Source organism: Saccostrea echinata, unplaced genomic scaffold (assembly GCF_033153115.1).
Source record: "Saccostrea echinata isolate AGI-Se365-2 ecotype Australia unplaced genomic scaffold, CSIRO_AGI_Sech_v1 ptg000044l, whole genome shotgun sequence".
Lineage (NCBI taxonomy): Eukaryota > Metazoa > Mollusca > Bivalvia > Ostreida > Ostreidae > Saccostrea > Saccostrea echinata.
Genome location: NW_026889793.1, coordinates 18,330 through 45,610, shown reverse-complemented (window position 1 = coordinate 45,610; position 27,281 = coordinate 18,330). Strand labels below are relative to the sequence as shown.

General features: G+C 34.4%; 1 protein-coding gene across 1 annotated transcript; it reads left to right on the top strand.

Annotated features, from left to right (window-relative positions):
- The first annotated feature begins 237 nt into the window (after positions 1-237).
- LOC133201414 (centrosomal protein of 290 kDa-like) lies at positions 238-27,170 on the top strand. Its single transcript, XM_061337220.1, has 56 exons — positions 238-250; positions 823-940; positions 1,317-1,458; positions 1,591-1,646; positions 1,939-2,091; positions 2,706-2,759; positions 3,159-3,311; positions 3,764-3,877; positions 4,172-4,240; positions 4,719-4,808; positions 5,075-5,315; positions 5,670-5,776; positions 6,022-6,093; positions 6,182-6,252; positions 6,546-6,812; positions 7,102-7,252; positions 7,581-7,746; positions 8,683-8,756; positions 8,946-9,110; positions 9,539-9,691; positions 9,926-10,051; positions 10,363-10,455; positions 10,669-10,818; positions 11,024-11,104; positions 11,405-11,578; positions 12,101-12,212; positions 12,431-12,630; positions 13,066-13,126; positions 13,684-13,914; positions 14,194-14,396; positions 14,723-14,836; positions 15,173-15,367; positions 16,493-16,573; positions 16,714-16,821; positions 17,015-17,149; positions 17,485-17,715; positions 18,031-18,252; positions 18,389-18,543; positions 19,647-19,860; positions 20,300-20,437; positions 20,605-20,719; positions 21,032-21,141; positions 21,792-21,947; positions 22,160-22,299; positions 22,485-22,626; positions 22,870-23,166; positions 23,296-23,409; positions 23,544-23,708; positions 24,141-24,263; positions 24,531-24,752; positions 25,085-25,177; positions 25,368-25,444; positions 25,640-25,724; positions 26,178-26,303; positions 26,532-26,634; positions 27,040-27,170. Exons 2-56 carry the CDS (start codon positions 848-850, stop codon positions 27,168-27,170), a joined length of 7,614 nt encoding a protein of 2,537 aa, XP_061193204.1. The 5' UTR covers positions 238-250; positions 823-847.
- The last annotated feature ends 111 nt before the right edge of the window (positions 27,171-27,281 follow it).

Here is a 27,281-nt window from a genome sequence, read left to right as displayed (position 1 = left end):
TGCCATAAAAATACCCTATGGTTACATTAATTAAGGGAGTTATAGGGTACCTAACATGCGCTATATCAGGGACCTATATACTAAGTATAGTATATAGGCCCCTGGCTATATTTAATCTTTTAAATCCGGATAATTTTGTCGAAACCAGTTCTAATTTTACTTCGAAGAAAGCGCGCGAGGTACTCGCGTCAAACATTGTTTATATACCGACATGGCGGAGAAGTTTGTGAACTGAAGATAAACATTGCAGGTAACTGAATATTTTACTGTAAAGAAAAGTATATATAGCATGTGATATGTTGCATTTATTTTTTGTCAGTTCTTAGCTACCAAATATATTCAGTATAGGCCATTTAAACCAGAAATTGTCCAAAAATCAGCAAAGTTACTATCGAATTCGTGATTGAACATGTCAGCACGGTGTTTATTTCAAGTTATGGGTTTTATTTTGAAGATGTTAACTTTGTTGATAAATCGCGATAGAAATATTGTATATACTTTTGTCATTAGAAAATTTAATTTATGGAAAGGAATATAAATTGTTCAGTATTTTTTATTTTTTTATTGTTCTGTACCTTTTTCATGGCCTAGAAATGGCAAGACAATCATTGGTACTTAAACATAAGCTATTATTTTTTTTTTTAATTATCCACGTTCTTTTATAATATAGAAAGAAATATGTTGTGTCTGCAAGTATTTTCAGATTTTAAATAAAATATTTATAGTCTGACTTTTCAATGAACAAGAACAAATATGACTTGTTTCTGATTTGGCAGGGAGTAGTATAAATTTAACATCAGATGTTTATTTCCATAATTTCAGAGTTGAGACAGTAATAGATCTCACCATGCCGCCGTTAGACTGGGATAAATTAATGGCAGCTAAGCCAACAGAGCTGTCAGAAGAAGATGTTGAAGAATTCTATGAATCCCTTGTCTCTGTAAGTCCCATTGTTGTACAGTGTCATTGGCAATACATGAAGCAATCTAGATAGAACATTCTATCGTTAAAATGATATTGTCCTACGGACCCAGTTTGAATGATTGAGAATGTTTTGCCATACTCGATGCAAAATAACAAAGTATTTAAAAATTAGTTGGTGTCCTATCATTAAAGTTTCCAATTTTTGTTGTTCATTTTTTATTTTCAAACCTTGATAGTAGTTATAAAAAGGAATTTTAATGTATTAGTTCAGAATTTTTTTTAATTTATGATATGTTATAACATAACAGACAATTTTACACGATGTTGTACATCATTCTATGGATTCCAAAGTTAATAGCTTAAGTTTGATTAATATTAACATTTTTTTTCAGTACAATCCTGAAGATGAATCAGACACGGGAAAATTACAGAAGTTGTTTGACGTTTCCAGGGTGATCATGAAAGCTAAGAATGAGGCATGTGAGGAGATTATGGAGGAATATGAAAAAGAGGTCAAGGCCAGCAAGAAGAAAGGTCAGGGTTGGGTGGAGAGGGGATAAAGGGGATATTATACCAATAAAAACAATTTCTTCTCATTTAAGAGAAATTTGATTTCTTTTTTTTTTTTTAAAGAAATGCATCATACAAAGCAAATTAATTTTGTAGAGGAAGCCATGGCATCTAAAGAAAAGGAACTACAGAAGAAAATTGCAGAACTTGAGGTCAGGTTTTGTTTTGATAATGTAGAGAATTTGAATACATGTAGTATCACAAAATGAAGGCAGGATTTCAAATGATTACACTGCTTATGTGATATTAAATGATGAAAAATTGAGAGTTAAAAAAGATAGTCCATTTATTCGATCTTGTTTCTCATCAGTTACCAAAGCTTTCAATGCATTTTTTGAAAGAGAATAAGTGGCAAATGTACCTTAAAAATGTACATTGTTTATTTACAAACATAACATAGCAAATGAAAGCTAGATTTGTATTAGATGTTGTATGTGTTCACAGAAATATGGAGGTGAGGGGAGTGCAGGAGGGGCGGGAGCTTCAAGGTTGGTTCGTGACCAGATGAGAGACCTGGAGAGGCAGAATGAAGAATTGACCACTGAACTCCGTGATCTGCAGAGTGAACTGACAAAAGAGAAACGTGCTGCTGAAAGTGTAAGACCACCATTTTAATTTTTAAAAAATTAAAAAAAGAATCTATATAAACAATGTCATGTTTTTGTTTGTTGGCACATAAACTCAGTAAATAGTTTAATAAAACAGTCCTGAATGGGACTTTTTTGTAAGTGGAAAATATTTTTGGGGAGATCTAGTTTGGGGTAAAAATACATGACCAAGAATTACTGTGATATAGCTATCATACTGATTTTTTAGGAGTCTATTTCTATTTTACATGTGCATATTATTAAGTTGGAAACTTAGATGATGTTATGTTATTGTAAATTTAAAACTGATTTTCACAAGAGAGCTCTCCAGGACCTTTTATTCCTTGCAGTACTGTAATTATCTGAAAAGATATTGTGCATAGCACAAAATATTCAAGATTCGAAATTTTTTGCAGACATAGATTTGGCTCATAGTGAAACATAATTGACAACTCAAATCCCTTTGTGCAGCAGAAAATTTTTCATCTGTTGATACTCATATTTACTGCTGCCCATACTCACACATTGTTTTAATGCTACAGCTAGCATTGACATTGTCTAGCCATAATATCTTTGTGTGATGTTTTATTTTGTGTTGACTATTTTAATTCTTTTGTTTTACAGTACAGTGAAAAGATCAGTGATTTGGAGAAAGACTTGAAAGAATACCGTGAAGAGGTAAGTAAGATTTATTAAGAAAAAATGTGTGAAAAATTGTTTTACATGTAAAGTTCCAAAACTTAACAAAAGTAATTGAATGTAATTTCAAATGTAGTAATCTTTTGTCTCAATTTGTATAGTTTAATGATAAAAATAGGAGATTATACTTTTTCTTTTATCTTCAAGTGGGACATAATTATGATGAGTTATAATAAAAAAAAATTAAAACTTGCTACAAAATTTGAGGGAAAAAAGTTGTTATTTTGATTTAAGGCAAGGTATATTCTTTTAATTTTTGAAAGTAGTAATTTTGAAGCTACAGTATAAAGTTTTTACCCTTCAAAATAAAACTCTGGTGCTTTATTCCCCTTGTATATTTGAATTTTTTCATAACAAATATTTGTTTCTCCCCACCAGAATGACAGATTGAAGAGTGAGGTCAGCGACTTTAAGATGCACATGGAGGCTCAGCGTGATAAACTGGTGTCTAATAAAGGAGGAGAACTAGATTATAGAGAAAAACTGGCCCGCAAAAATCATGACCTGGCAGAAGCTATGGAGGAATTGCAGGTCTGAATTTTCTTCAACCAAAATGTAACCTAAAACGTGTATTTTACTTATCATAGGATAGTTATATATCCAAATACTGTTGAAAAAAAAAAAATTTAATCTAACCTCAATTAAATTTTTCACATTTTTCAAAATTTAGCAAATGCTAGGAAAAAAATATTTTTATGTCATTAAATATATTTCTTTGATTTTTTTTTTACGTGATGTACTGTATATCCCTTTTTATTCATGAGAACTTTATTTTTGCGTAATTACTCAAGATCAATCTTGTGTATATTTTATTCTTAAAGATAATATGTAACAGTTTACAAATTTCATGAAAATTTTTTCTTGCTTTTAAATTCCAAATAATTATCTCGCAAAAATAGGGCATTGTAAAAATTTGGTGACTTTCAGTACATAAATAAAAAATGTGATGTTAAAAGTTTACAATTTTTGAAATTAATTTTCAGAATTTGACGGATGCCAATGAGGAGTACCAGAGGCAGGTTGAGGACATGAAGGCTCAGATTGAGGAGGCTGTAGCGATGGTGGAGAGGACCACTGAGGACTACAGCAAACTAAAGGTGAGGGTCAAGGGTGGATCAAAGAAATTTCAGAATTTAGGGGTGGGAACAGGGGTGGATCAAAGAAAATTAAGAATTATGATGGAAAGAAATTATTAGATGCCTGTTGTTCCTTAAGTGAATCATGAAAGGGATTTAGATCAAACCTTTTTTTTTTAATGGGCCAAAGAGCATGTAAAGAGTTTATTTAATGTACAAATGTATGTTAATTTTGCAATGGCTTTGTCTGTTGCGCATATTTAAACTTGTATAATGTTACCTCTTTGTTTTAATTAAAAAAAAAATGAATTTCAGCAAGTTTTAGCCCAGAGTGATGCAGTGACTGACAAACTGAGAGAGGAGAATGAGGTCTTAAAAGCTCAGGTATGTGTGCTGAGTGTATTAGAAGAAAGAATAATCATATGTACATTTGTCTGTGTGTATGGAGAAGTTAAACATAGTACAAATTAATGTCAAGGATATGGATATGGGCAGATAATGCTGATATGTTTAAGAAAGGGATGACTTTTTAATGGCCTGCAGGAAATGGACAGTTCTATCTGGGAATTTTTTTATTCAGTATGAATTAAATTGGTAGAATTGAAATGCTAGTACTCTTTTATCTGTTGGAAAATTACATGCAATGTTTTATCCATTTCTTTGATGAATGGTCTTTATTTGTTACATCTTTGGAACTTTACAGGAAAGGGTTATTAATGAGCTTTTATAATTGAAATACTAGTTCTTTTGAGAAACTTACACTTTTCAAAATTTGTTGTTTGTAGGACAAATTTATTTGTGTTGATATATATTTCGTACACATTTATGATTGTAAAACACTGACCTCGATAAAAATTGACAGGTGATTGATCTAAATGAACAAGTACAGTCTAAAACCGACGCAGATGATGCCATCATGGTGGCTGTTAACAATAAAGTCGAGGAGTGGAAGGTGGGTAACATCTGAAATTGAAATTTCTATACTTTTTTTTTTTTGAAAAAATCAAGAAAAAAAAGAAAGAAAATTTAAGGATCATCGAAAAGAATTTGAATTAATGCAAGTAAAACAACTTACTGCAATACCAGGTACTCACTATTGTGGTATGTACCTGGTATTTTAATAAATTCAGTTATTATGAAAGATTCGGATTGAAAACCAAACAGTTGTTAGCATGAAAAAACTTCCAGATCTTTAATTTTACTTGACATGCATTATAGGAAATTCTACAAGAAAAAGATGAGCAGATGTTGGAGCTTCAGGAACAGGTGATTCAGTACAGGGAACAGTTAATTGCGGCCAACATGGACGCCGACAAAGCCTCGGTGGCCGCACTGTCCAAAGTGGTCAAGGAGAAGGACAAACAGATAGAGGACCTTACAGAGCAGATCAAACAGTTTGTGGATGAGATGGAGAAGAATACCGCCATTATTGAGGACCTGCAGGCAGAACTTAAAAGATGTAAGTTTACACTTGTATAGGTGTGAAAATGTCATATATTAGATTTTTGTTGATTTTTTTTTTTGTATTGTCTACATGCTCAGGTATTATTATGATTGATAGAAATCCTAACAAAAGATCTGTTCTGAAATGTTATATGTTGTTAATTTCACAAGAATGTAATTTGCAGCCAAAGTCATTGCATGAAGGACAGTAATTGACAGTTCCGATTTAAAAATAAACCTCCCAAAAATATAATAAAACAAACTTAACAAAAATCAAAAGCTAGAATTTAATACATTGATAATAATAATATTTTGTAATAAGAGATAAATTTACCTCACCCCACGACTTATCGTCTTTGGTTGATTGTAGCTGGATTAGGATCTGGAGACAGTCAACAGAAGAAAATCAGAAATCTACAGAAGGAGGTGGATTATTACAGAGAAAAAATAACGGAGCTAGAGAAGGAACTGAAAATGGTATGTACTATTTATAAACTTGTTCTTTAACTTTGAAGATTTTAAAAATTTTTTTTGTTTGTTATGAAGAATTAGAACTTGAATATGATATGTTGACAATCTAAAAATAGGAAATAATTTTATAAATAGATTAACATTTATATTTAGTGTTAAAGGCATTTTAATAGATTGTTTTAATGTTGTAAAGTGCTTGGATCAACACAGATGATAAAAATTTTAACATGTTTTGTACATTGACTTTGCAGGCTGAACGAGATGCTCGGGAGAAAGACAGAGAGCTGACATATGCCCTTGAGAAGCAGAGAAAATATGAAAATGTAAGTCAATCTACTGATGTAGACAATTATATAACTAATCTTTCTGTTAAACTAAGTAAATACCTTGTATATTTTACCGTTTTTATAGGGAGAATATGGGTTGGCTGAAGCTGTACAGGAAATAAAAGACTGCAAAAATCAAATCAAAGTCAGGGACAGGTACAGAAACGGATAGAATTAAAATCAAACCATCAAATTAATGTTAGCTAATTTTTTTTAAAATGAAAAAGATACCATAATGAAAACAAGTGAAAAAATAGATACATGTACAATGTGATTAAGTTAATCTCATGTCCACTTGTTTCTTCTTAAATCTTTAAACTATTTATAGACTTTACACACTCGTAATCGATGATGCTACAATTATTGGTATCACTCGTAACTGATTAAATTGCAGTTGATAGTGAATTACATTATGAATCTTTTCTATTACACTAATTTTTCTTTTGTAGACAAATTGAAGAGCTGACGAGTCACATCAACAAAACCGAGATGAAGATAAATGACATCGAGGAGGAAAATGAGGAGTTAAGATTTAAACTTGGGATGGACCCTCGGGATCCCCTGGACCTCACCGAATTCCGTAAAAACAAACAAATCCGCAAGGAGGAGGAGAAAGCGCTGAACTTTATCCTACAGAAGGAAGTGGAAAGGCTGGAGGATGAGAGGGTAGAGCTTAAGAAAAAGATCAGGAAGTTAGCTCAGCACACAGGTCAAAGGTCAGTCAGGGGTCAGATAGTGGACATTAATTTCAGTGGTATTGACTCATTTTACTTCAGTATACAAATTGTATATTGTAGACATTGGAAAGGATTTCCATGAAATGGAAATAATTTAAATTTTGCAAGAGAAAAGTATTTGAGGAGCAGATTTGTTCTTATCAAATGTGATACAGTATTACCTGTGTTTTGGTACAGAAAAATCTACTCTGAAAAGAAAAATGCACCACAACCACATGATTAATACTAATCAAAGATAATATTGAAGGTGATCTACATGTATTTATAGGGCAGTTGCTTTAGGACTGACAGCAGAAGACATGATGAGTGTGTATGAATTCCAGGAAAATCTGAAAGAACAGAAGAAAGCCAAGGAAATGGAGACCTCAACAGCAGAGGTCATCAAACGGGAGGTCGTTCACCAGCAGATGGATGCTCAGGTCAGGGTCACAAAACTCAGGGGTCACAAAATTAAAAAAAATGGTTTAAATGTATAGCTTACATATAGAGAAGATTAAGAAAGAACCTCAACATAAGTTAAAAATTCAGAACATTTTTGTCTCGATTAAAATCAGACCTCAACATAAGTTAAAAATTCAGAACATTTTTGTCTCGATTAAAATCAGATCATAGAATAGCTGCTCATTATAAAGTAAAAGGATTTTCTTTACCTTATTATGATGCTTGATAGTTGTATTTACATGGTGATTCTGAAAATTACTAGATTTTGAAATTTTAGAATATAAAAATGATAAATTGTGATTATAGCATCGTGGCCATGATGAAGATTTTGTGAAGAATTTGAGAGAGATGGATAAGTTGTACCAGGAAAATTCCAAGCACAAAGCAGAATTAGAACAACTTAAAGATCAGAACAAGCAGTTAGAACAGGGACTGAAAGAAGTGATAGAAAACCTGAAGAAATATGCACCAGGTAGGTAGCAATGTTTTGAGAAATAGTTTTCTGTTGTTTATAAATGATAATGATGTTCAATAAAGTTTATGGATAAATCTATTTTAACCTTTATGCTTCATTTTCCATCAGTAATCTTTATGCACATCTAGCTAGATATGTACATGTATCTGCTTTTTGTGCAAATCATACTTTTTTCTTTAAAAAAAAATTAGATACAATCAAAATAAAATAATTGTTTCAGTAGCAATCCCACTTTTGATTCACTGGTTCAGTTCCAAAATCATTATGCAGTATACAATCACTATAAATCTCAGTGGTTATAAACTAAAGGAAAATGTTTGTAGGACACAATATTTGGCCTCTGTGAGACACAGTGTGTGATCGATATGTTTTGTGAGGAACTTGCAAAATTTGCAGAAGAAAATAGAAAAATCCTGACCTTATAAACTAAAAATGACCTTATCAGGCCTCAATGTTACTTCTAAAATTAAGGTGCCAACTGGCTCCTAATCAAAAAGAATTTAGTCTCCAAAGCAAATTTTTAGTTGCCTGGTAAATTTTTCTTTGGCATCAATTTTAAAATTGATATTAGTCAATATACAGAGATATGTACATTGCTAACTTTTAAACTTCTTTTCTGCTCTTTATAAATTAAAAATTGAAAATGTTTATAGTTCAGTAATTTGACAAACACCAAGTAAATTTAAAATGGTCGCCAATTTGGCGACTTATAGAAAAATTTTAGGTGCCAGTCTTAATTTTTAGGCGCAATGGCGACTTAATTAGTCGCCAGTTAGAGCCCTGCTTATGAATGTACTGATTTCATGGTCGCTAAAGCATTTTAATGAAAAAATTTTACAGAGAGGCTTTGTATATATAGAATATAGTAAGCTTACTTCTAAAGGTATTATCACTGTCTTTAAATATGAACGTGTATATGATTTCTATTTAAAGAAGAGAAAGTCCCAGGAAAAGGAGGTGTGGTCCCAGAGGAAATGAGATTCCCAACTCTAGAAAAAATGTTGGCTGTACGTAAACTATAGCTGTAATTCCCCAATGATTTTACATAAAATCAAACAAGATTTTTGCATTGTATTCTACATGCACATTTTCATTTATTTTGCAAAGGAATTTAAAAAAAAAAAAAAATATCAAAGATTATCTTGCTCATTTTATACACAAAAAAAATGCTGATTGTTAGTTTTCAAAATATGTAGGCAATTGAAGCAAAGAATTTGATAGGGAATTATGACACCTCAATGTACCTGAAAGCTCAGGTAGACAATCTCCAGGGTCGTAACGAGGAACTACGCCGTGAACTGAGAGAGACCAGACATGAAGGCAACAAGGTCCGAGCAGATCTTCAGAGAGCCAAAGAGAAGGTTAGTGGGTGTGATTGTGTTAGGGAAATGTTACATTATACTTAAAAATACTAGAAAAAACTTGCAGCTATTATGTAATGTGTACATAAAACAGTGGGCTTCATATTTTAGCAGCTTTGGCACAGACAGCAATGTGTTAATTCAAGAATACCATTAAATAATCATTAATGAATACAGTACATGGAGCAGATGTGTGTAGTGCTAATTCATATTCATGACCACTCCATACTCAGTGATTGCACTATATTTTGAATATGATAATTTATGTTCAAAAACATGTATGGTGTATAAGGAAATTTAGAATGGAAATTTAGAACAGTAACAATAAGAAGAATCTCCAAACAAAAAAAAAAAAGATGAGATTTCCCCAAGGTTTAATTGAAAGTGAAGGGAAAGTAGTATTTGTTTGTTTATTTGTTTTGTCTTAGGTTGAGAAGTTGGAGGCTGATTTGAAAGCAGCACAGGAGTCGGGGGGAGGAACTGGGGGGCTGTTCCAGTCTATTCCTCTCCCCGATGCTATGGCAGTATCCAGTTCTGATGTCATTTCTAATCTTAATGAGCACCTCATCACAGTGTTACAGGTAATGTATACAGCTGTAAAAAATGGTGTATAAAGAAAATACTTCATTGCAGTGTTACAGGTTTAAAAAGATTGATGTATAAAAATACTGAAATGAATAAAAGTGAGATTTTATTTGGCAAATCGTTGACCAGGAAATATTGTAATTTTCAACAAAAAAAAAATGCTTGAATAGAGTTTTCTCCCTTTGAAGAGTTAGTGTATTCAATTATTTTGAATGACTATCGTGTTACAGGAGATGAGTCTGAAGGAAGACATGATGAAGAAAATGGAGAATTCTCTGGAGAACTACAAGAGGAAGTTTGCTGTCATGAGGCACCAACAGGGTCTGCTGTACTCGGATTATCTCAAGGACAAAAAAGTAAAACCCTATTATACTAAACACCAAGTGTTTGTTACCATAATGTGCTAGATAAAGTTTGTACAACATGAGGAAAAGGGATAAAATTGAGGTTAAGAGTTTGTTCATGTGGGTCAAAGTGTTCATAAGTGTTGTCCTATTTTTTCAAAGATTTTACAATTTTATAAAATTTTGTGAAAAGGTCTTGGAAGCATTTAACAAAACAAGAAAATTGAATCTGAACCATATTATTTAAGGTGGTTATTAATGAATGGATTCTGAGAACAAAATTTCATACATACACTGCATGAATTCAAAATGTAATTCTCCAGGAATGGGAAGAAGAAATGGACAAAATTCAAGAGCAGCTTAAGAAAGTAAATGGAGAGAGAGAAGAAGATTCAGTACAGATCCAGGAATATAATGTAAGCAGTGGGGGATCTAGGTTTTTATCTGATCTTCAATAGCATAAAGAATTATTGTATTTTCAAGGCACATATATTTTTTCACCATTGGTAAATTAAAAGTCATGATGTTTTCAGCAAAATTCAGACAAGAAATGAAGTTAAGCATGCAGGCTAATATTTTAGAAAATGTAACCTATTTCAGGTTCTGATGATATTTATTAACTTTTTTAGCGACTGATAGAGACATTGTCAAAAGACGACACAGAGGTCAGAAGGAGGCTGTCTGACATGACCCGTAGAATCACCGTCCTACGTGTCAACGAGAAGGCCCTGATACGACGACACAACACCATGGAGGAGACAGAGGGACAACTACGCAAGGTACAAATGTATATCTACTTTTGTAAGATACAGTCACAGGGAAAAATTAATAACATCAGTTTATTATTGTATGGAAGATTTTCAGTATTCAGGTTGATTCGTTATTGGCATGAAACAAGTAACTTTCATATAATACAGTGTCATGTGTTTGTTAAATGTACACTAATGCATCTTTTAAATGCTTTGAATAATAAAAATTTTGCAGGAAATTCACCGTTATAAAAATGAAATGGCTTCTATGGAAACAGCAGTTCAAGAAAGAATGGGGTATCTGCAGAGGTTCAAGGTCAGTACTCAACCGAGGGCCTGTATCAATAAAAGATGAAATCAAAATGTTCAAACATACATGCCATAATTTGATTGGCTCAGATGTTTTTAAATTGCTGCAGATTTCTAGGAGAAAACTGTTTTGCACTGTATCTTGACAGAACTAAGAATTTTAAATTTAATATGTACTTTGGAAATGAGGAAACTGGATTAAGTTTTTGTGATGGAAAAGTTTGTTTAAAAATATTTATTAACTTAATATGTTATTCTATTTTACATGACTGAAATAGTTGTTTTAAAAAATAATTCTGTGTTTCAGGATATGGCCACATTTAAAATGGCTGCCCTTCAGAAAGCTATAGAGGATTCTGTGCCAGCAGCTGACCTAGAATTAATGAACAAACGCTATCATGACCTGACGGAGAAGTATAGAGACACGTTAGAGAAAGGGAACACACTGGTATCTAAAGCTGAAGCCCTTGTAGGATTAGAGGTAATTCAGGGCTTGAAATTGGGGTATGTAGGGGGAAAGTATAGAAAGGGAGAACACTAGCATCACAGGCTGATAGTATTGTAAGATTAGAAGTAAGTCTTAGTGAGGTTCAAGAATGTATAGAAGGCATTAGGAAGAGGTAAAGGGACCACATTAGTATCAAAGGAAAGGTCCTTTATAAGATAAAAAAAAAAGGCAGGCATAAATTTATTATTTAGTAAAGAGGAAGATTTCAGGATACAAGACTGGTGGCAAAGTCAAGAGGAAATTATATGACAAAAAAAATTGATCTGTGTATATGTAAGGGATCAGGCGTCATGTGCTCAAGCATGAAGAGAAATAAGTAAATAGGTATGTAGGGGGGTTAGGGACTGGAGGAGTAGAGTACGTTGATTGCTGATGTAAGGAAGTTGACAAAGGGGTGCCTAGAGGGAAGAGGAGAATCACAGAGATTCTGATGGAATAGAATCATGGCTTAAAAAAAATTGATTCAAGATGTATTTATCAGCATTTATTTTTCAGAATGAGGTAAAGCGGCTGACAGAAGATAACGAGGTTCTGAAGAAGACACTTGGTCTGGAGAAAGAAAAACTTCATGCTTTGGAAGCAGCAGTAGAGGACCTACATAAAAAAGGTTTAGTCTTGTCCCAATTGGCTTCACTCTCTCTTGTTGTTTTTCTTTTCCCAGTGTGAAACCCCTAATGCTAATTTTTGGTATTTTTAAATTGATTACTTGTTACTAACAAAAAGATTAAGCAGAATTTCTATTCTCGAGAGGAGAGATTGAAACTAAGCAAAATGAATTTTTATAATAGATAATGAACATTACTAGATTATATTTCATTAACTTAGGGGTGACAGAGGGTACAGAGATAAAGAACTTGACTGACACAGATGTCATCAGTGTCTCCAAGAAAATCACGACTCTGGAAATGAAGGAGTTAAATGAACGGCAGCGAGCAGAACATGCTGTTAGAATGTACGAACAACAGAAATCTATTTTACATGACTTAGAAAACAGGAACAAAGACCTCGAGGAGAAATTTTCTGAGGTGAGTTAATAACATGATTCATAAATATCAGACCATAATAGAATAAAACATTGACTTGGTATATACATGTACTCATATAGTTTGCAATCTAGTTTTCGTCTTCCTTCCCATGTACAAAATGCACAAATAGTTCTCTTTTGTAAAATGAAGTTTGGATACATTTTCAATGTGATCTTTTTTCTTCAAATAAATTCATTGAAAATATTTTGCAGTATGAAAGTATTGAGACTTGAAGCCTGTTCAACAGAGTGAATGTTCGCGAGCGCTTGCCAAAATTCCTTATCTTTCCAACAAAAATGTTCACGAGCACTCGCAAACGTTTGCTGTGTTGAACAGACCTTTGGTGTTTATCGTTGTTAATTTTTTTAAAAATGGTTTCTGTGTAATGACTTGTTAAGAAAGCATTGTTTTAATGTAATAAAAACTTGACTTCAGATCACAAAGTCAAATCTAGAACTACAGAAGATAGAAAGAGAACTCAGGGATGAACTAGCAAGTATGTGTAGACGTTTGATGTTTAAACACTATGCAAGCAAATCAATATTGAAGATATAAATGAAATCATTCACACCAAGAATTTAAAGCAATATGAGCTGCATTTTTGAGAATTTTATTTTGCTGTTAAAATGTGTTATTATGATTAATTTGAACCAGAAATAAAGTATCATATTGTTTCAGAATAAAGGATTCTGTACAATCAAATACATGTATGTAGTATTATATAAGAAATCAATATTGTACAGGATGACAATAATGTAATTTTCCTTCAATCAAAGCTTATAAATACATGTAGTTCTTCCATCGCAAATATGAACAACAGAAGTTTATTAACATTCTTTTTTCTGTCACTGAAATAGTTATTACAATTTTGCCAAAAAAATTTCTGACATCAAAGTTGCAGCTCATATTGCTTTAAGCTATTTGATACTTTTAAATATTTCCCATAGTTTAAATTTTGAAACTTTACTTAAATTCTTACAGAAAGATTTGTTTATTTTGTTTTTACCAAAATTGCCATGAGATGTTTGTAAATTCATTTATGATTTTTTACAGATTCTGTTACCAAGGAAATATCAGAGGCAGACAGGAAAAAGATAATGGAGCTTGAAGAGGCAGCAGTTGCCAATAGAAATGAGATCTCAAAGCTGAAGGAGATTTCAGAGGTTGCGACCTCACAGGTCAGGACCCTGGAAATGGTACAGTTGTCACGAGAGAAGGAGAATGCCTCCCTCAGACAGCAACTGCTGGACTTCCAGATACAGAGTGATGAGAAAACCATTATAGGTGAGAATGTCATTAGTTAGGCTGTATACGGTCAAAGGGATCTGTGGTTTCTCATCAAAATAATATAATTTTAAACAATGCTTTATTGATTTACATGGACATATTTATTTGATAATTAGTGTAATAGTTTGCCTTTGCAAAAAATTATTGAAAAAAATTATCAATTACATCTAACATTTTTGGCAAGGAAGTTTCACCTCCACATTGATACATAAGAGTAATGACCTGCCTTTGTGAAAAGTAATGCAAGTAATTTATTATGTCTGTCAATTTTTACAGGGAAGTTGCACCGCCACATTGTCCAGCTGCAGGTCAGTGAGGGTACTGCCGTGCGGCGCCTGGAGGAGAGTCAGAAGAAGGTCAACAAGTTGGAGGCACTGGTTCTCCGTCTGGAGCAGAAACTGGACGACAAAGACCAGACTCTGTTCCACAACCGGACAGAGTCCCAGGGCAAGGTCAACCACCTCAAGAGAAATCTACAGGTACTGATTGTTCTACACAATGAGTTTAAAACTTCATTATTGTTAATCCACAGAATGCTGGTATCAAAAAAAATCCCCAGCCACAATCTGTTCCAAACAATTGATTCAGAGATAGATTGTTTCCCTAATTGACTTCACATAAAGTGACTCCTGTTTTAGTAAATGCCTAGATAATCACGCAATTAGTCTTCTCAGGAAGATCTTAGTTGATTTGTTTGGGACAATTCTTCCTTTATGTCTGAAAACAGCCCATTGTTGCTGCAAGCCACATTTACTTTGGTAAAGTTTATTCAAAAGTTAAATATTCTGTGCTTTAATTTTCTCAGGAGCTGCGGGTCCAGTTTGCGGGGGCAGTGCCTCTATCTAGACAGGAGAAGTTCTCGAAGCAGATGATGCAGCTACAACAGGATAAGCAGAAACTGGAGCTGGAACTCAAACAGGTAAGTATATCAACTCAACTACTGAAATATCAACAAAGGAAAAGAAAATGGTCCAAAACCAGCCCATAAAAAATACAGCATAGTTACATAAGAAAGAATTTAATTATAGTCTACTTAAATTAAAATCTCAACTTTTCTATAGATAGAAGGTAATTTTTTCAATAATTTTTGTTGCATAAGGACATAAAATTGGTTGTGCTTACTTTTTCTTTTACAGTGTTGCAAATATTGATGAAGTAAATTTACTTTTGAACATAAATTTGGCTTTAAAATCTTACTTCCATTGAGTTAAATAACTGGATGCAGAGTTTAAGGCATATGTCTGTATTTTTCTAGGCACGAGAACACCGTGACCAGGAAGAGGATAAACTGGCCGAGCTGAATCTTAAGAATCGCAGTCTTCAGGAACTAATCGCCACGCTGAAAGACGGCAGAGGCGCCGCCAAGGTGGTGGAGTGGCACAGCAAAATGGACGCGGTCAGACTAGAGGAACTGAAACAGAGGCGGCTCAATAGTAAACTACAGGGTCAGGTAAGGGAAATGGGAATTTGTAACCAGAGAGTATTTAGTCATAATGTCCGTGTTTAAATAAAAATGATGTATCACAAATTAAATGAGATGTTTTCTGGGAAAGGCATAATACTGTTTTTATACCCCTGCTCCAAAGGAGAGGGGGTATACTGTTTTACCCTTGTGTGTCCGTCTGTTTGTCTGTCTGTCTGTAACAAATTTTTCGTCAGTTTTCTCAGCAACTACTCATCGCAGATGCTTGAAATTTTAGCACACACTTTGTTGCGGCATCCTATATGGTGGGAGACATTTCTGTATGAATCCGATGTCAACTTCCTGTTTATCTGTGCGTCTGTCTGTACCATACATAACAAATTTTGGTCGCAGTTTTCTCAGCAACTACTGACTGCAGATGCTTGAAATTTTAGCACAATCTTTGTTTAGGCATGTCATATGGTGGTATTAATTTTTGTTTGTATCTGATATCAACTTCCTGTTTATCTGTGTGTCTGTCTGTACCATACATAACAAATTTTGGTCGCAGTTTTCTCAGCAACTACTGATTGCAGATGCTTGAAATTTTAGCACACTCTTTGTTTAGGCATGCCATATGGTGGGATTAATTTTTGTACGAATCTGATGTCAACTTCCTGTTCATCCTTGTTTCTATCCATAACTGAACTTGTGTACATTCATATCAAGGTGGGGGTATTATTAGTGAGCATTGGCTTACAGACTTCTTGTTTGTTAATTCTTTAATATTTTGGAAAACAAAACACAGGATTTCATAAAATGATTCTAAAATGTGAATAATGTCGTAAGCCAACTACAATTCATGACATTTTTTATTCATAATTAATCGGTTTGAATTCCATCCATGACTACTTATTTTCGCAACTGAGGATGCGTTCTACACGAATGCACAAATGAACAAAAGGTTTGCAGCAAGAAATATTTTGTGAGTAAATAATGGGCAGGAAACTTAAGGATTTTTTTCACATGCAACTAAATGGATTACAGCATTATTAATCATTAACAAACATTATATGACTATCATAAAAAGTACTCAAAATGTTTCCAATATCTGAATGATGTTTGCTTTAGAATGAAAGTCTAATTTTACACATTTTATCATCTAATATGTAGATAAAGTATTTGGAAGGAGTGATAAGAAATAATGAGGCAACCATCGCAGATTTAGAGGCAGAGAGTGTTAGGACCACCAAGGTATGGAGAGTTCTCTAAGGGAGACAATTCATATTGAAACTCCTCTGAAAATGTGTTTATTATACTTGGCAAGTTTATTGAAATTGTAAGGCAATATGTGATAAGTAGATTACACAGATTTACAACCCAAATCTTTATAGGAATGTGAAGAGAAACAGTTGAGGTGGGAGCATAGAGAAGTGGAGTTGGAACGAACCCTGCAGAGAATGGAGAGCCAGGCAGAACAGATCGCTGGGGCAGCATCCAAGGTAAATAAATATACAGGGACCCATATTATAAGGATATCTAGTTCCTTAGAAATGGCATTTTAACAGGTAGTAGCCAGATATAATATCTTGTTATCTTACCTGTATGTACAAATACCAAAAGTTGTATGTTTTTATTGGTAAGTTGAGGAAGTTTCCAGTTGTATATATGACTGTTAACCTATTTGTTTTTCAGTTTGAACAGGCCCTGGGCTCACTCCCGGACTCCAAACTTCCTGTAGCCAACCAATTAGAGCAGGCCATTACCACCATTAAAAGTAATGTCAAGGTCATTCTGGATATACAGGGGGAGAACAAAGTACTCAAAAAGGTAGGATCTAATAGCTACATGTATAAGCAAATAATAATAGCAAAGTTTCCAAAATTTTCATAGACTTGCAGTATCTTTTAAAAAATGAAATTTGTTTTCAGCTGTCAGCTTTTTGACTTGCTGAATTTATTTTGAACCTAATCAATATTTTAGAAATGCAATTAAAATCCACCGAAAATAAAATCAGGAAATTAAAAAAGGAATTGTTAGTAAACATGTGAAATTGATTCATCACAAATGAAAAAAAAAAACAGCAGACAATTGTATCCCAAAATTATTGTATCAGTTCTGTTGGTTCAGAGATAAATATCTCTAGACATTGTTAATTTTAACAGAGAAATGAGCAGCTGGAAAAAGAACTCCACGAAGCTGAGAAGACTGTTATAGCTCGAGATAAACTCATCTCAGAGCTGAGATTAAGAATGCCTGCCACAGCTGAAAGAGATGAGATCATTCTGAGAGCCACCTCAAAAGTAAATGCTGCCATGACTCAGAAACCAGAGGAGAAAGACTACCAAACCGAACACTCCATAAAGATTGCTCAGTCAACCATATCCAGTTTACAGGTACAGGTGTAATTGTATGGATCTGTCTTTAATTAGAATACTTGCTCAACAGTATATTCAGTTGAACTACGGTATCTTGAACATTGATAACTTGAATACCAGGGGTTGGAAGTCCAAACCATTTTGTGTATTTTGACTACATTAATTATCGTAGATCACCAGATATCTCAATTTTTTCTGTGTTATATGATTTTGACTGTGTTTGTGTAGGAAGCAAGACTTAGTATAAAACTCCTGTTAGTTTTGATATGTTTAGAGTAAATATTTTATTTTTTTTGAGAATATTATGTACAATATATAGTTGTATTACTTCAGGCCAGGATCCAACAGAAAGAGGAGACAATTGCTAAATACCAGGAGCTTCTGAAACAGGCTCGCGATGATATGCAGGACATGAACAAACGACATGAACAAGATCTCAAGAACATGCAGCTCAAGATTCACCAGAACACTGATGCTGCGTTTAACAAGTTCAAAGATGCTGCCCGGGACCTGATGGCTAAACAACAACTCAGACAACCTGCTACAGAAAAACAGGTAAGTACTGGTTGATAATTTCTTGGTAAATCACTTTTTGAGGATTTGTGCTTGTTTCACAAGATTTTAACATCATTGAATGTAATGCATGATGTGTGTCTTTGTTCATGATCTATTCTTGGCTTCTTTTCATCAGGCTGCAAGAATCCAGGAATTAGAGGACAGTTTGGCAGAGCAGGACAATGCAATGGCAGCTATGAGTGAAAAAATCAGACAAAGAGAGGAAGAAATAATCAGTTTGAGGGCAAAACTACAGCAAGAATCCAGGCAGTTCTCTATGGACAAAGACAGGTATGTCATATAACTAAACAGAGGTCAGAACTACAGCAAGAATCCAGACAGTTCTCTATGGACAAAGACAGGTATGTCTTATAGCTAAACAGAGGGCAAAACTACAGCAAGAATCCAGGCAGTTCTCTATGGACAAAGATAGGTATGTCTTATAATTGAACAGAGGGCAAAACTCCAGCAAGAATCCAGGCAGTTCTCTGTGAACAAAGACAGGTATGTCATATAACTAAACAGGGGGCAAAACTACAGCAAGAATCCAGGCAGTTCTCTATGGACAAAGACAGGTATGTCTTATAACTAAACAGGGGTCAAAACTACAGCAAGAATCCAGGCAGTTCTCTGTGGACAGAGACAGGTATGTCTTATAACTAAACAGAGGGGAAAACTACAGCAAGAATCCAGGCAGTTTTCTATGGACAGAGACAGGTATGTCTTATAACTAAACAGAGGGGAAAACTACAGCAAGAATCCAGGCAGTTCTCTATGGACAAAGACAGGTATGTCTTATAACTAAACAGGGGGAAAACTACAGCAAGAATCCAGGCAGTTCTCTGTGGACAAAGACAGGTATAATTAAACAGAGAATATTGAGTAAAGGTGTATAGACATTAACAGACCAAGGTAAAAGTGAAAACAGTTTTCTGTTAATAAAGGACAATGACATAATATGTATACTAATTAGACAGTATCCATCAGGTAGTACTTGACATGTAAAGCAGTTGAATGTTTAGATATAGCCAACAGACTGAGTCTTGTGAATATAGAGAGTCTGGAAAGTAATAGGAGAATATGTACAGTACAGACATATCTAGATATTAGACACATTAACTACATTTAAATACATGGGCAGGACATTTCTTTGAGGGCAAAGATACATGTACATGTGTGTATTTGTATGGTGTATTTAGTGCATATTTTGTGCAAGGAGACTAGATGAACAGACATTAAGAAAACTGTATTTATTTCAAAAAGTTACATGCAGATCAAGTAAAAATTGTTTTGTTTTGTACCAGGATATATTTTAATGGAGAGAACAGTTTATGCATTAAAGATTTCCCTTTGTCTTCCTCTCAAAAACATTTTTTTAAAAATCTCCTTTATAGATTAGGATCAGAGATGAAGACTGAAGCACAGAAGAAAGACTCTGAAGTCCAGGATCTGAAGAAAATCATTGAGCAGCAGAAACGGGAAATTGAGATACTTAACGAAGAGATTGAGGCGGTCAAAGAGCAGAACAATCGAGCTCCCACGACCACAATGAAAAACCTGGTGGAGAGATTGAAGAATCAGCTGGCTCTGAAGGAGAAACAGCACCAGGTAGGAGGGGCTACTTTGTCTTAGAATCATTTAAATTTTACCTTTAGATAAAATACTATAACAACACCAGGTAGGAGGGGCTACTTTGTCTTAGAATCATTTAAATTTTACCTTTAGATAAAATACTATAACAACACCAGGTAGGAGGGGCTACTGTGTCTTAGAATCATTTAAATTTTACCTTTAGATAAAATACTATAACAACACCAGGTAGGAGGGGCTACTGTGTCTTAGAATCATTTAAATTTTACCTTTAGATAAAATACTATTGAAATTACACTTCTATTGCAGAAAATCTCTTAATGGGTAGGTTTAGAGAAATAAGTGTTTAATTAAAGTCATAATTGTAAAGAATTGCAAAATTCATGTATATTTGGTATTGCAGATTTGATTGAAAAAAAATTATGATAGATTAATCTAGAATTGTTTCCCTTGACAGGCCCTCAGTAAAGCTCTAACAGAACTAAGGGCAGACATGGTTCAACAGGCACAAGAGACCGTGAAACACCAAGTTACTGAATCAGAACAGGAAATCAACATCCAGAAAATTGTAGACACACACACAAGGGAGTTAAATGTAAGTGCTATATTACATGGAGATGAAATATAAGATGAAATTGTAGACACTCTGAAAGGAAGTTGAATGTAAGAGCTGTTAGCAAGATGAGTGCGAAGAATTCAAGGATAAAATTCAATACTTTATCTGAATTGTCTTGTAAGAATTGTGGTTGTTGATTTGAATAGGAGAAGGTGGATGATCTTCAGTCGACTGTGGAGAGACAGAGAAAGGAGATCAAGAAACGGAAAGATACAGAAGCCACCCTACAGACAGATATTGATGATCTCAGAGAGGAAATAGGTCAGTAACAATAGGTTTCTTACTATCAACTGCAAACTTTCTTATGCCCCCCCCCCCCCCCCCCCCCCCCCCCCCCCCCGAAAACATAACGGTTAGACATTACTGATTTGATGACATTGTAAACAATTGAATTTACTAAAAGAGACTGGAAGTTTACATTGTAATAGGCAAGACTTTGGAATAAACAACATCCTGATTAAACAAGTTTTGCTGTAAATCTTTAGGCTAGGAAAAAAATTTGTCACAGTAGTTGTTCTATATACACAAGAAAATTCATTATATAGCCTACTTTTATTTTGAATTGCTTGACAGGTCGGAAAGACAAAAACCTGCGGAGATACAAGTCAGACAAAGAGAGGTTAGAGATGGAAGTGGAGGAACTAGAAAAGAAAGTGGAGAGAATGGGCAAGATGGGCACTCAGGTATACCCAATGTTCAGATAATAAACAAATAATTGTTTTCACAGACTTTGAAATATTCACAGTTTTATAATCATGAGGACAAGAAATTGTACAAAAAATCTCCAAAGAAAACTTCATTTTTGATGCACTAAATCTCAAGAACCCAGGATTTCCGGGGCCTTCACCCTGGATACACTGTGGGTGCTGGGCAGCCCCAGGACCCTCTGCCTAATATAATGAGCTGGTGCCGCCTCTTAAATTAAAATCCATGATCCACCCCTGAGTATAATATATTTATTTATTGTACAGAGGATAGGTGAGGAGACCAAACAGATGGAGTATGAGATGAGGATATTTCTATCATGTTATGTACAGTGTATAATGTATTTACTTATTGTACAGAGGATAGGTGAGGAGACCAAACAGAAGGAATATGAAATGAGGATATTTCTGTTGTATTATGTACAGTGTATAATGTATTTACTTACAGAGGATAGGGGAGGAGACCAAACAGAAGGAGTATGAGATGAGGATATTTCTGTTATATTATGTACAGTGTATAATGTATTTACTTATTGTACAGAGGATAGGTGAGGAGACCAAACAGAAGGAATATGAAATGAGGATATTTCTGTTGTATTATGTACAGTGTATAATGTATTTACTTACAGAGGATAGGTGAGGAGACCAAACAGAAGGAGTATGAGGAGATGAGGAGGAGGGTGAGGATGCTGGAGGAGGAACTCAAACGTAAACAACAGCAGCCAGAAAAACCGTACGAGATCTCCAAGGAAACACCTCCCATTAAAGAGCTCACCAAGGAAAAGGTAACTCTTACATAATAAATCAAATAGGTATATGGACAAGACTTCATGAAAATTTTTAAGTGAAAAAGGATGAAACTTCTAACGATAAAGAGTTACCTCAAAGGAAGATAATGCTTGCAGATCCAACATTTATTATAGGAACTTATAAAAGTCATTGTGCTAACAGAATCTCAATTTTTGGAGTCACAAAATTCTTTAACATGTATTTCCAGTCGGAAGAATTAGTAAAATGGGAGGAGAAAAAGAAATGGCAGAAAACTGTGGAGAAAATGAGGATGGCTGTGAGAGAGAAAGAGGCTGAAGTGGAGAGGCTGGAAAAGTCAAATAGGATTCTGAAGGATCAGCTAGACAGGTCAGAGGAGAGAGAGAGAGAGAGAGAGAGAGAGAGCATGTACATCCACACAAAATCTTAAGAAATACAGTCAAACTTAATTATCTCAAAATTGAGGGGGGCTGGAAAAAGCATAAATAGCCAATGTGCAGGAGTTAAACTATGCTTCATTAATTCATTGTGTTAAATCTTACATGTTTGTACAGAGCTATTAGAGAAAAAGACCTGACTGAGAAGAAGTTAAGTAATGCCCAGAGAGGCCCAGTACCAGCCCCCCGGGGACCCTCAGACAAACCTGACCATGTAGTGGAGGAACTCAAGACGAGGAACTATCAGCTTCAGGATAAGGTAATCAGTCAAATGGACAAATAGATATAAAACTTTGGTTACAGATGACAGTTAAACCAAGAAACATTGATAAATGGGGTACTATGTATCTGTTGAACAATTTGTAAACACCAGTTTACTACATTGAAACTCTCCTTAATTACTGAAGATGAAATTATTTTTCTTCCCAAAACACAACATGTTTTACCCTAATCTAGAATACTTGTGTGATTTTCTGAGTGAATTCCTTGCTATTATTTTCAGGTAACCAAGTTACAAAGGGAGTTAACTCTGGCTAAAGATGTGGCGGTACGCGAGGTGGAGGTCAGGAATAAATACCTGACAGAACAGCTGGAGTCCATGGAACAAGTAGTGGCACAGAAAGTGTCCGTCACCTCTACACAACCAGGAGCGGATCAAACAGGAGTGTCTACCAAGGAATTCCAGGTCATTTTTGAGAAGAATCAGAACTTACAGAGACAAATGTTGGCACTGTCTGAGGAAAATATTGAACTCAAGTTTGAGAATGAGCAGTACAGGAAAGATGCTCCAAGGCTTAAGGTAACATTTACAATTACATATACTAACAGTTATTTTCTTTACATTCTCTTTGCAAAAAAGCAAAATGTTTAAAGAATTTCTTCTCTCTAGTCTCTATCACTGTTATGTAGCCTCTGCTTTGGTTTGTAGGAAAGGATAGCAGATCTTCAGAGTTACGTGGAGGCCCTTAAACAGGAAAACTCGCAACTTGGAGGGAACACAGCCAGATCTTTTGACTCGTCAGGCTCCAGTGGGATCAGAAGGGTAATTAGACTCTCCAATTAACAAAAAATAACACATAAGTTGTAGATATGAATATTGCATGCAAATACCAGTAGGGGAAAACAGTTAGTGTAAAATGTTTTATCACATTGAGAACTTTACTTTCTGATGAACAGATTGGGGATAGTGGGAAAAGTGTGAGAGAATTAGAGAAGACAATAGCTCTCCTGAAGAAGGTTGTAGAGCGTGTACAGTTGGAGAATGAAGAATTAAAGAAAGCTCCCCACATCACAGGGAACGAGGAACTGCAAAAACTGAGGCTGGAAAATGCTGGACTCAAGGTTTGTTTTTATATGGACATCAAATGATATGAATATGAAAAGTAAAAGCAACAAAATTATGTTTATACAGTGTTGAAAGTGGATGTTTTTGTAAGAATTAAGCTTTGTAAAGTATAGAAGAGTGTTTGAGCCAATATTTTCCCCCTTGCTCTTTCCTTGACTAAATTTTCTTCAGAGAGTCCCTCACTACCGTATAATGGGTATTTTTCATGATAATCCAATTTTTGCTATGTCTGGAGTTTTTTTTAAGATCGCAAAAAATTAGTTATTTACCATATAGAAAAATCAAATAAACCACTTGGAGAATTGCAAACATAGGACCATGAAGAATTAAATTAGTGGTGTTTTGGAATATTTATGCAAGAAATATGATACACAGAAAAAAAATGTTATACAGTGTTATATTTACAGTAAATGATGTTACATTTTCAGGATCAATTGGAGGAGTTGCGAATGAAAATGGGTGCCACACTTAGTGAGAGGTACACCACCACACAGAAGGGTACCGCCAAAATGATGACAGACTACGAGAAAATGAGGAAAGATCTCATGAAGGTATGGGAATAAGAAAATACAAATTACATATATAAACTTTATCTCCAAGTCAAGGGCTATCAAAACAGAGATGAAATATTTATGTAATATGATTAATTTGCAAGACTAAAATTGTAATTGTTCCAGAAACTTTGACAAAAATTTGAAATAAAGAAAAATGTGTCTTTGTCTCGATTGACAAGGGGCTGTGCTATGTAATGTATTTATATATATGACTTGGTGAGTGTTTAATGTGACTTGTTTGTTACTTAACTGCTAATATTGCAGGAAATTGAGTCCAATGAGAAGTTAAGAATGGAGATCCGGAATCTGGAGCTACAGAAGGAACAATTGAACAGCCAGCTCCAGGATTCCAAGTCTATGACTGGACTGGAGCGAGAACGTCCAGGTGGATCTGGAACCATGGACTCCAAGGGCTGGAAGTCTGCTGTGGTCACCAGGATGTATGAGGGGAAACTGAAAGATCTAGAGAAAGAAATGGAGAAAAAGGTAGATAACTCTTATGAGCTTTTTACATGTAAGAAGGCTCAAGGTATAAATGTACATATAGGATACAGTCAAGGAGTATATGCTATACTCATTTCAATGCCTTCAAATTTTATCAATATTGTTGACTAGGAGGTGATTTTTTTCTGTTTCTGAAATCTTAAACTTCATATTTTATCATAGAAATCCTGAGTCCAAAGCAATTACAAGATACTGTAAATATGCATCACAATAAAATGTTTTTTGTTGGTCAAGATTTTTAACATTTTAGATCTTTTGCAAAAATAGATATTATCTGATTTAAAACAAGAATGTTCTGTATTTTTGTTTTGTAGAACAAGTTACTGAGTGATACTAAAACTTTACTGAAGGAGGCAGCAGAGAGGGAACAGAGGTTACTGACAGAGAACCAGGCTCTCAAACAGAAGGTAAGGTATACTTCTTCCATAGAGAATTCCAGGTATATAAAGTAATTAAGTATCAATGTTAATTACTCATGGTAGATATGGCAGTTCTAGAAACTGTGTTCCTGTTTATTATATTTAAGACCAGATTTTTAAACACTCAGAAAATTTAGACCACATTTAATGTTTAAAGTCAGTTTACCTCCCTTTTCAGAATGCTATCTTGGAAAAATATCCTCATGGTGCTAAAACTTCAGATATGGGTTTAACAAAAGATTTCCAACAAGCCAGGTACTGAGTCAATAGAGTTGTTTTTCCACAAATGAAATTGAATTAGTTAATAACACTATTGTTTATAGTATTTAAAGTAGGTTAACTCGTGTAAATTTTGTGCTAAAATTTATTATGTCTTCTTAATAAAAATTGTATTTTATATCCTGATGATAAAATTGAAATTTACTTTTGTTTTCTTCACACTGTTGCCAGACTGACTATAGAACGATTGGAGAATGAGAAGAAAGAGATACAGCATGAACTTCAGATATACAAGCAGCAAGGTGGAGGGACACAGGTAAAATAAGACAAAAATGTTTGTCCTGTAAATAATACATGTACATGTAAAGAGGGACTCAGGTAAAATAAGACAACAATGTTTATCCTGTAAGTAATTCATGTACACATGTACAAATAGTAGGATGTAAAGATATATGTAAAAATTAAATTCCCTAAGCTATACTTCTATGCAGCATTGAGGCTTGGAATGTTGGTGTATATGAATTTTGCTAGAATGAATTAGAGATACAGCAAGAAACAGTGTCTTTGTAGAGATTTAATGCAGATAATTGCTCAAATAAGTAATACTGTTTAAATTATTTAAATTTTGTACCATTCCATGTGAATTCAATTATCTTTACCTTATTTTATTTAAAACTACAAAGTCACCAATTTTTAAATGTTAATTGTCACCAGCTTGGACAGCCTTGCCTTTTCTAGCCCTAAAATGAGTTTCTTTTCATTCTAACAGTTATCAGGTGACGTAATAACCAAGGTTACAGCCTACGACAGACTAATGGATGAAAATGTGGAAATCAAAATGCAGCTACGAACAGTGGAGACAGAGAAGGACAAATATAGACTGGAAATGGAGAGGGTGAGTAGTGTTTGGTAGAGAAATGGAGAGGATGAGTGGTGTATGGTAGAGAAGGACAGATATAGACTGGAAATAAAGAGGATGATTAGTGTACACACAGTAGAGAGGGAAAAAGACTAATACTGACTGGAAATGAAGAGAATGAGTAGTGTATGGTAGAGAAAAGGAAAGGATGAGTAGTGTATGGAAGAGAAGGCCAAATATAAACTGATGTCAATGGGTTTACAGGTGTGTGAAAGTCGGTCAATATATGGGGTCTCAATAGCTCAGTTGGTTAGAGCGCTGGCACAGTATGCCAAAGGCCCTGGGTTTGAGTACCAGTTGAGACTTGGTTTTTCACCAACTGTGACATTTTGGCGCCCCATGTTGGTGTGGTTTTGGTTTTTTTTACTGGAAATGGAGAAGATGAATGTTGTATGGTTTTGTATAATTTATAATGGGTGACACTTCTGTAATATCTATATTTTAAAGTTACGAATTATTACCTTATGTTCTTATGCAAATTAATAGTACTATTTTTATGTATGTATGTATAACCAAATCACTCCCTATTTTCCCGCACTTTTACCATGTGATGCTTGAGTGTATTAATATCTGACTACTGATGACCAGGGAGTCTCCAATAAAAAGTGAACCACACAACACGTGTTTTCATTTCAATATCCTTTAAAACAAGGATAACATATCTGGCGACGAGGAAAATACTGTTAACGATTGGTAATGGACCGATTACCAGAATTTCCCCCATTTGAGTATGCAGACAAGGCTGATGCAGGACCAAAGTGGGAGAAGTGGATTGAGCGATTGGAACTATCATTCACTGGAATGAACATTGACGATACTAGCCGGAGAAGAGCGCTTTTATGACACTACGCTGGAGAACGTGTCTTCGACATCTACAACGCCGAAAAGGAAGATTCGCCAACTACATACGTAGGAACGAAACAGGTACTGTCTACATATTTTTCTCCGTAGAAA

What these genes read in the sequence shown, in the direction of transcription:
- LOC133201414 (XM_061337220.1), top strand. Translation starts at nt 848, where the DNA reads ATGCCGCCGTTAGACTGGGATAAATTAATGGCAGCTAAGCCAACAGAG. An exon ending in ACCTCATCACAGTGTTACAG is followed by an intron (nt 9,692 to 9,925) that starts GTAATGTATACA and finishes ATCGTGTTACAG; the next exon opens with GAGATGAGTCTGAAGGAAGA. An exon ending in GCTCCAGTGGGATCAGAAGG is followed by an intron (nt 23,410 to 23,543) that starts GTAATTAGACTC and finishes TCTGATGAACAG; the next exon opens with ATTGGGGATAGTGGGAAAAG.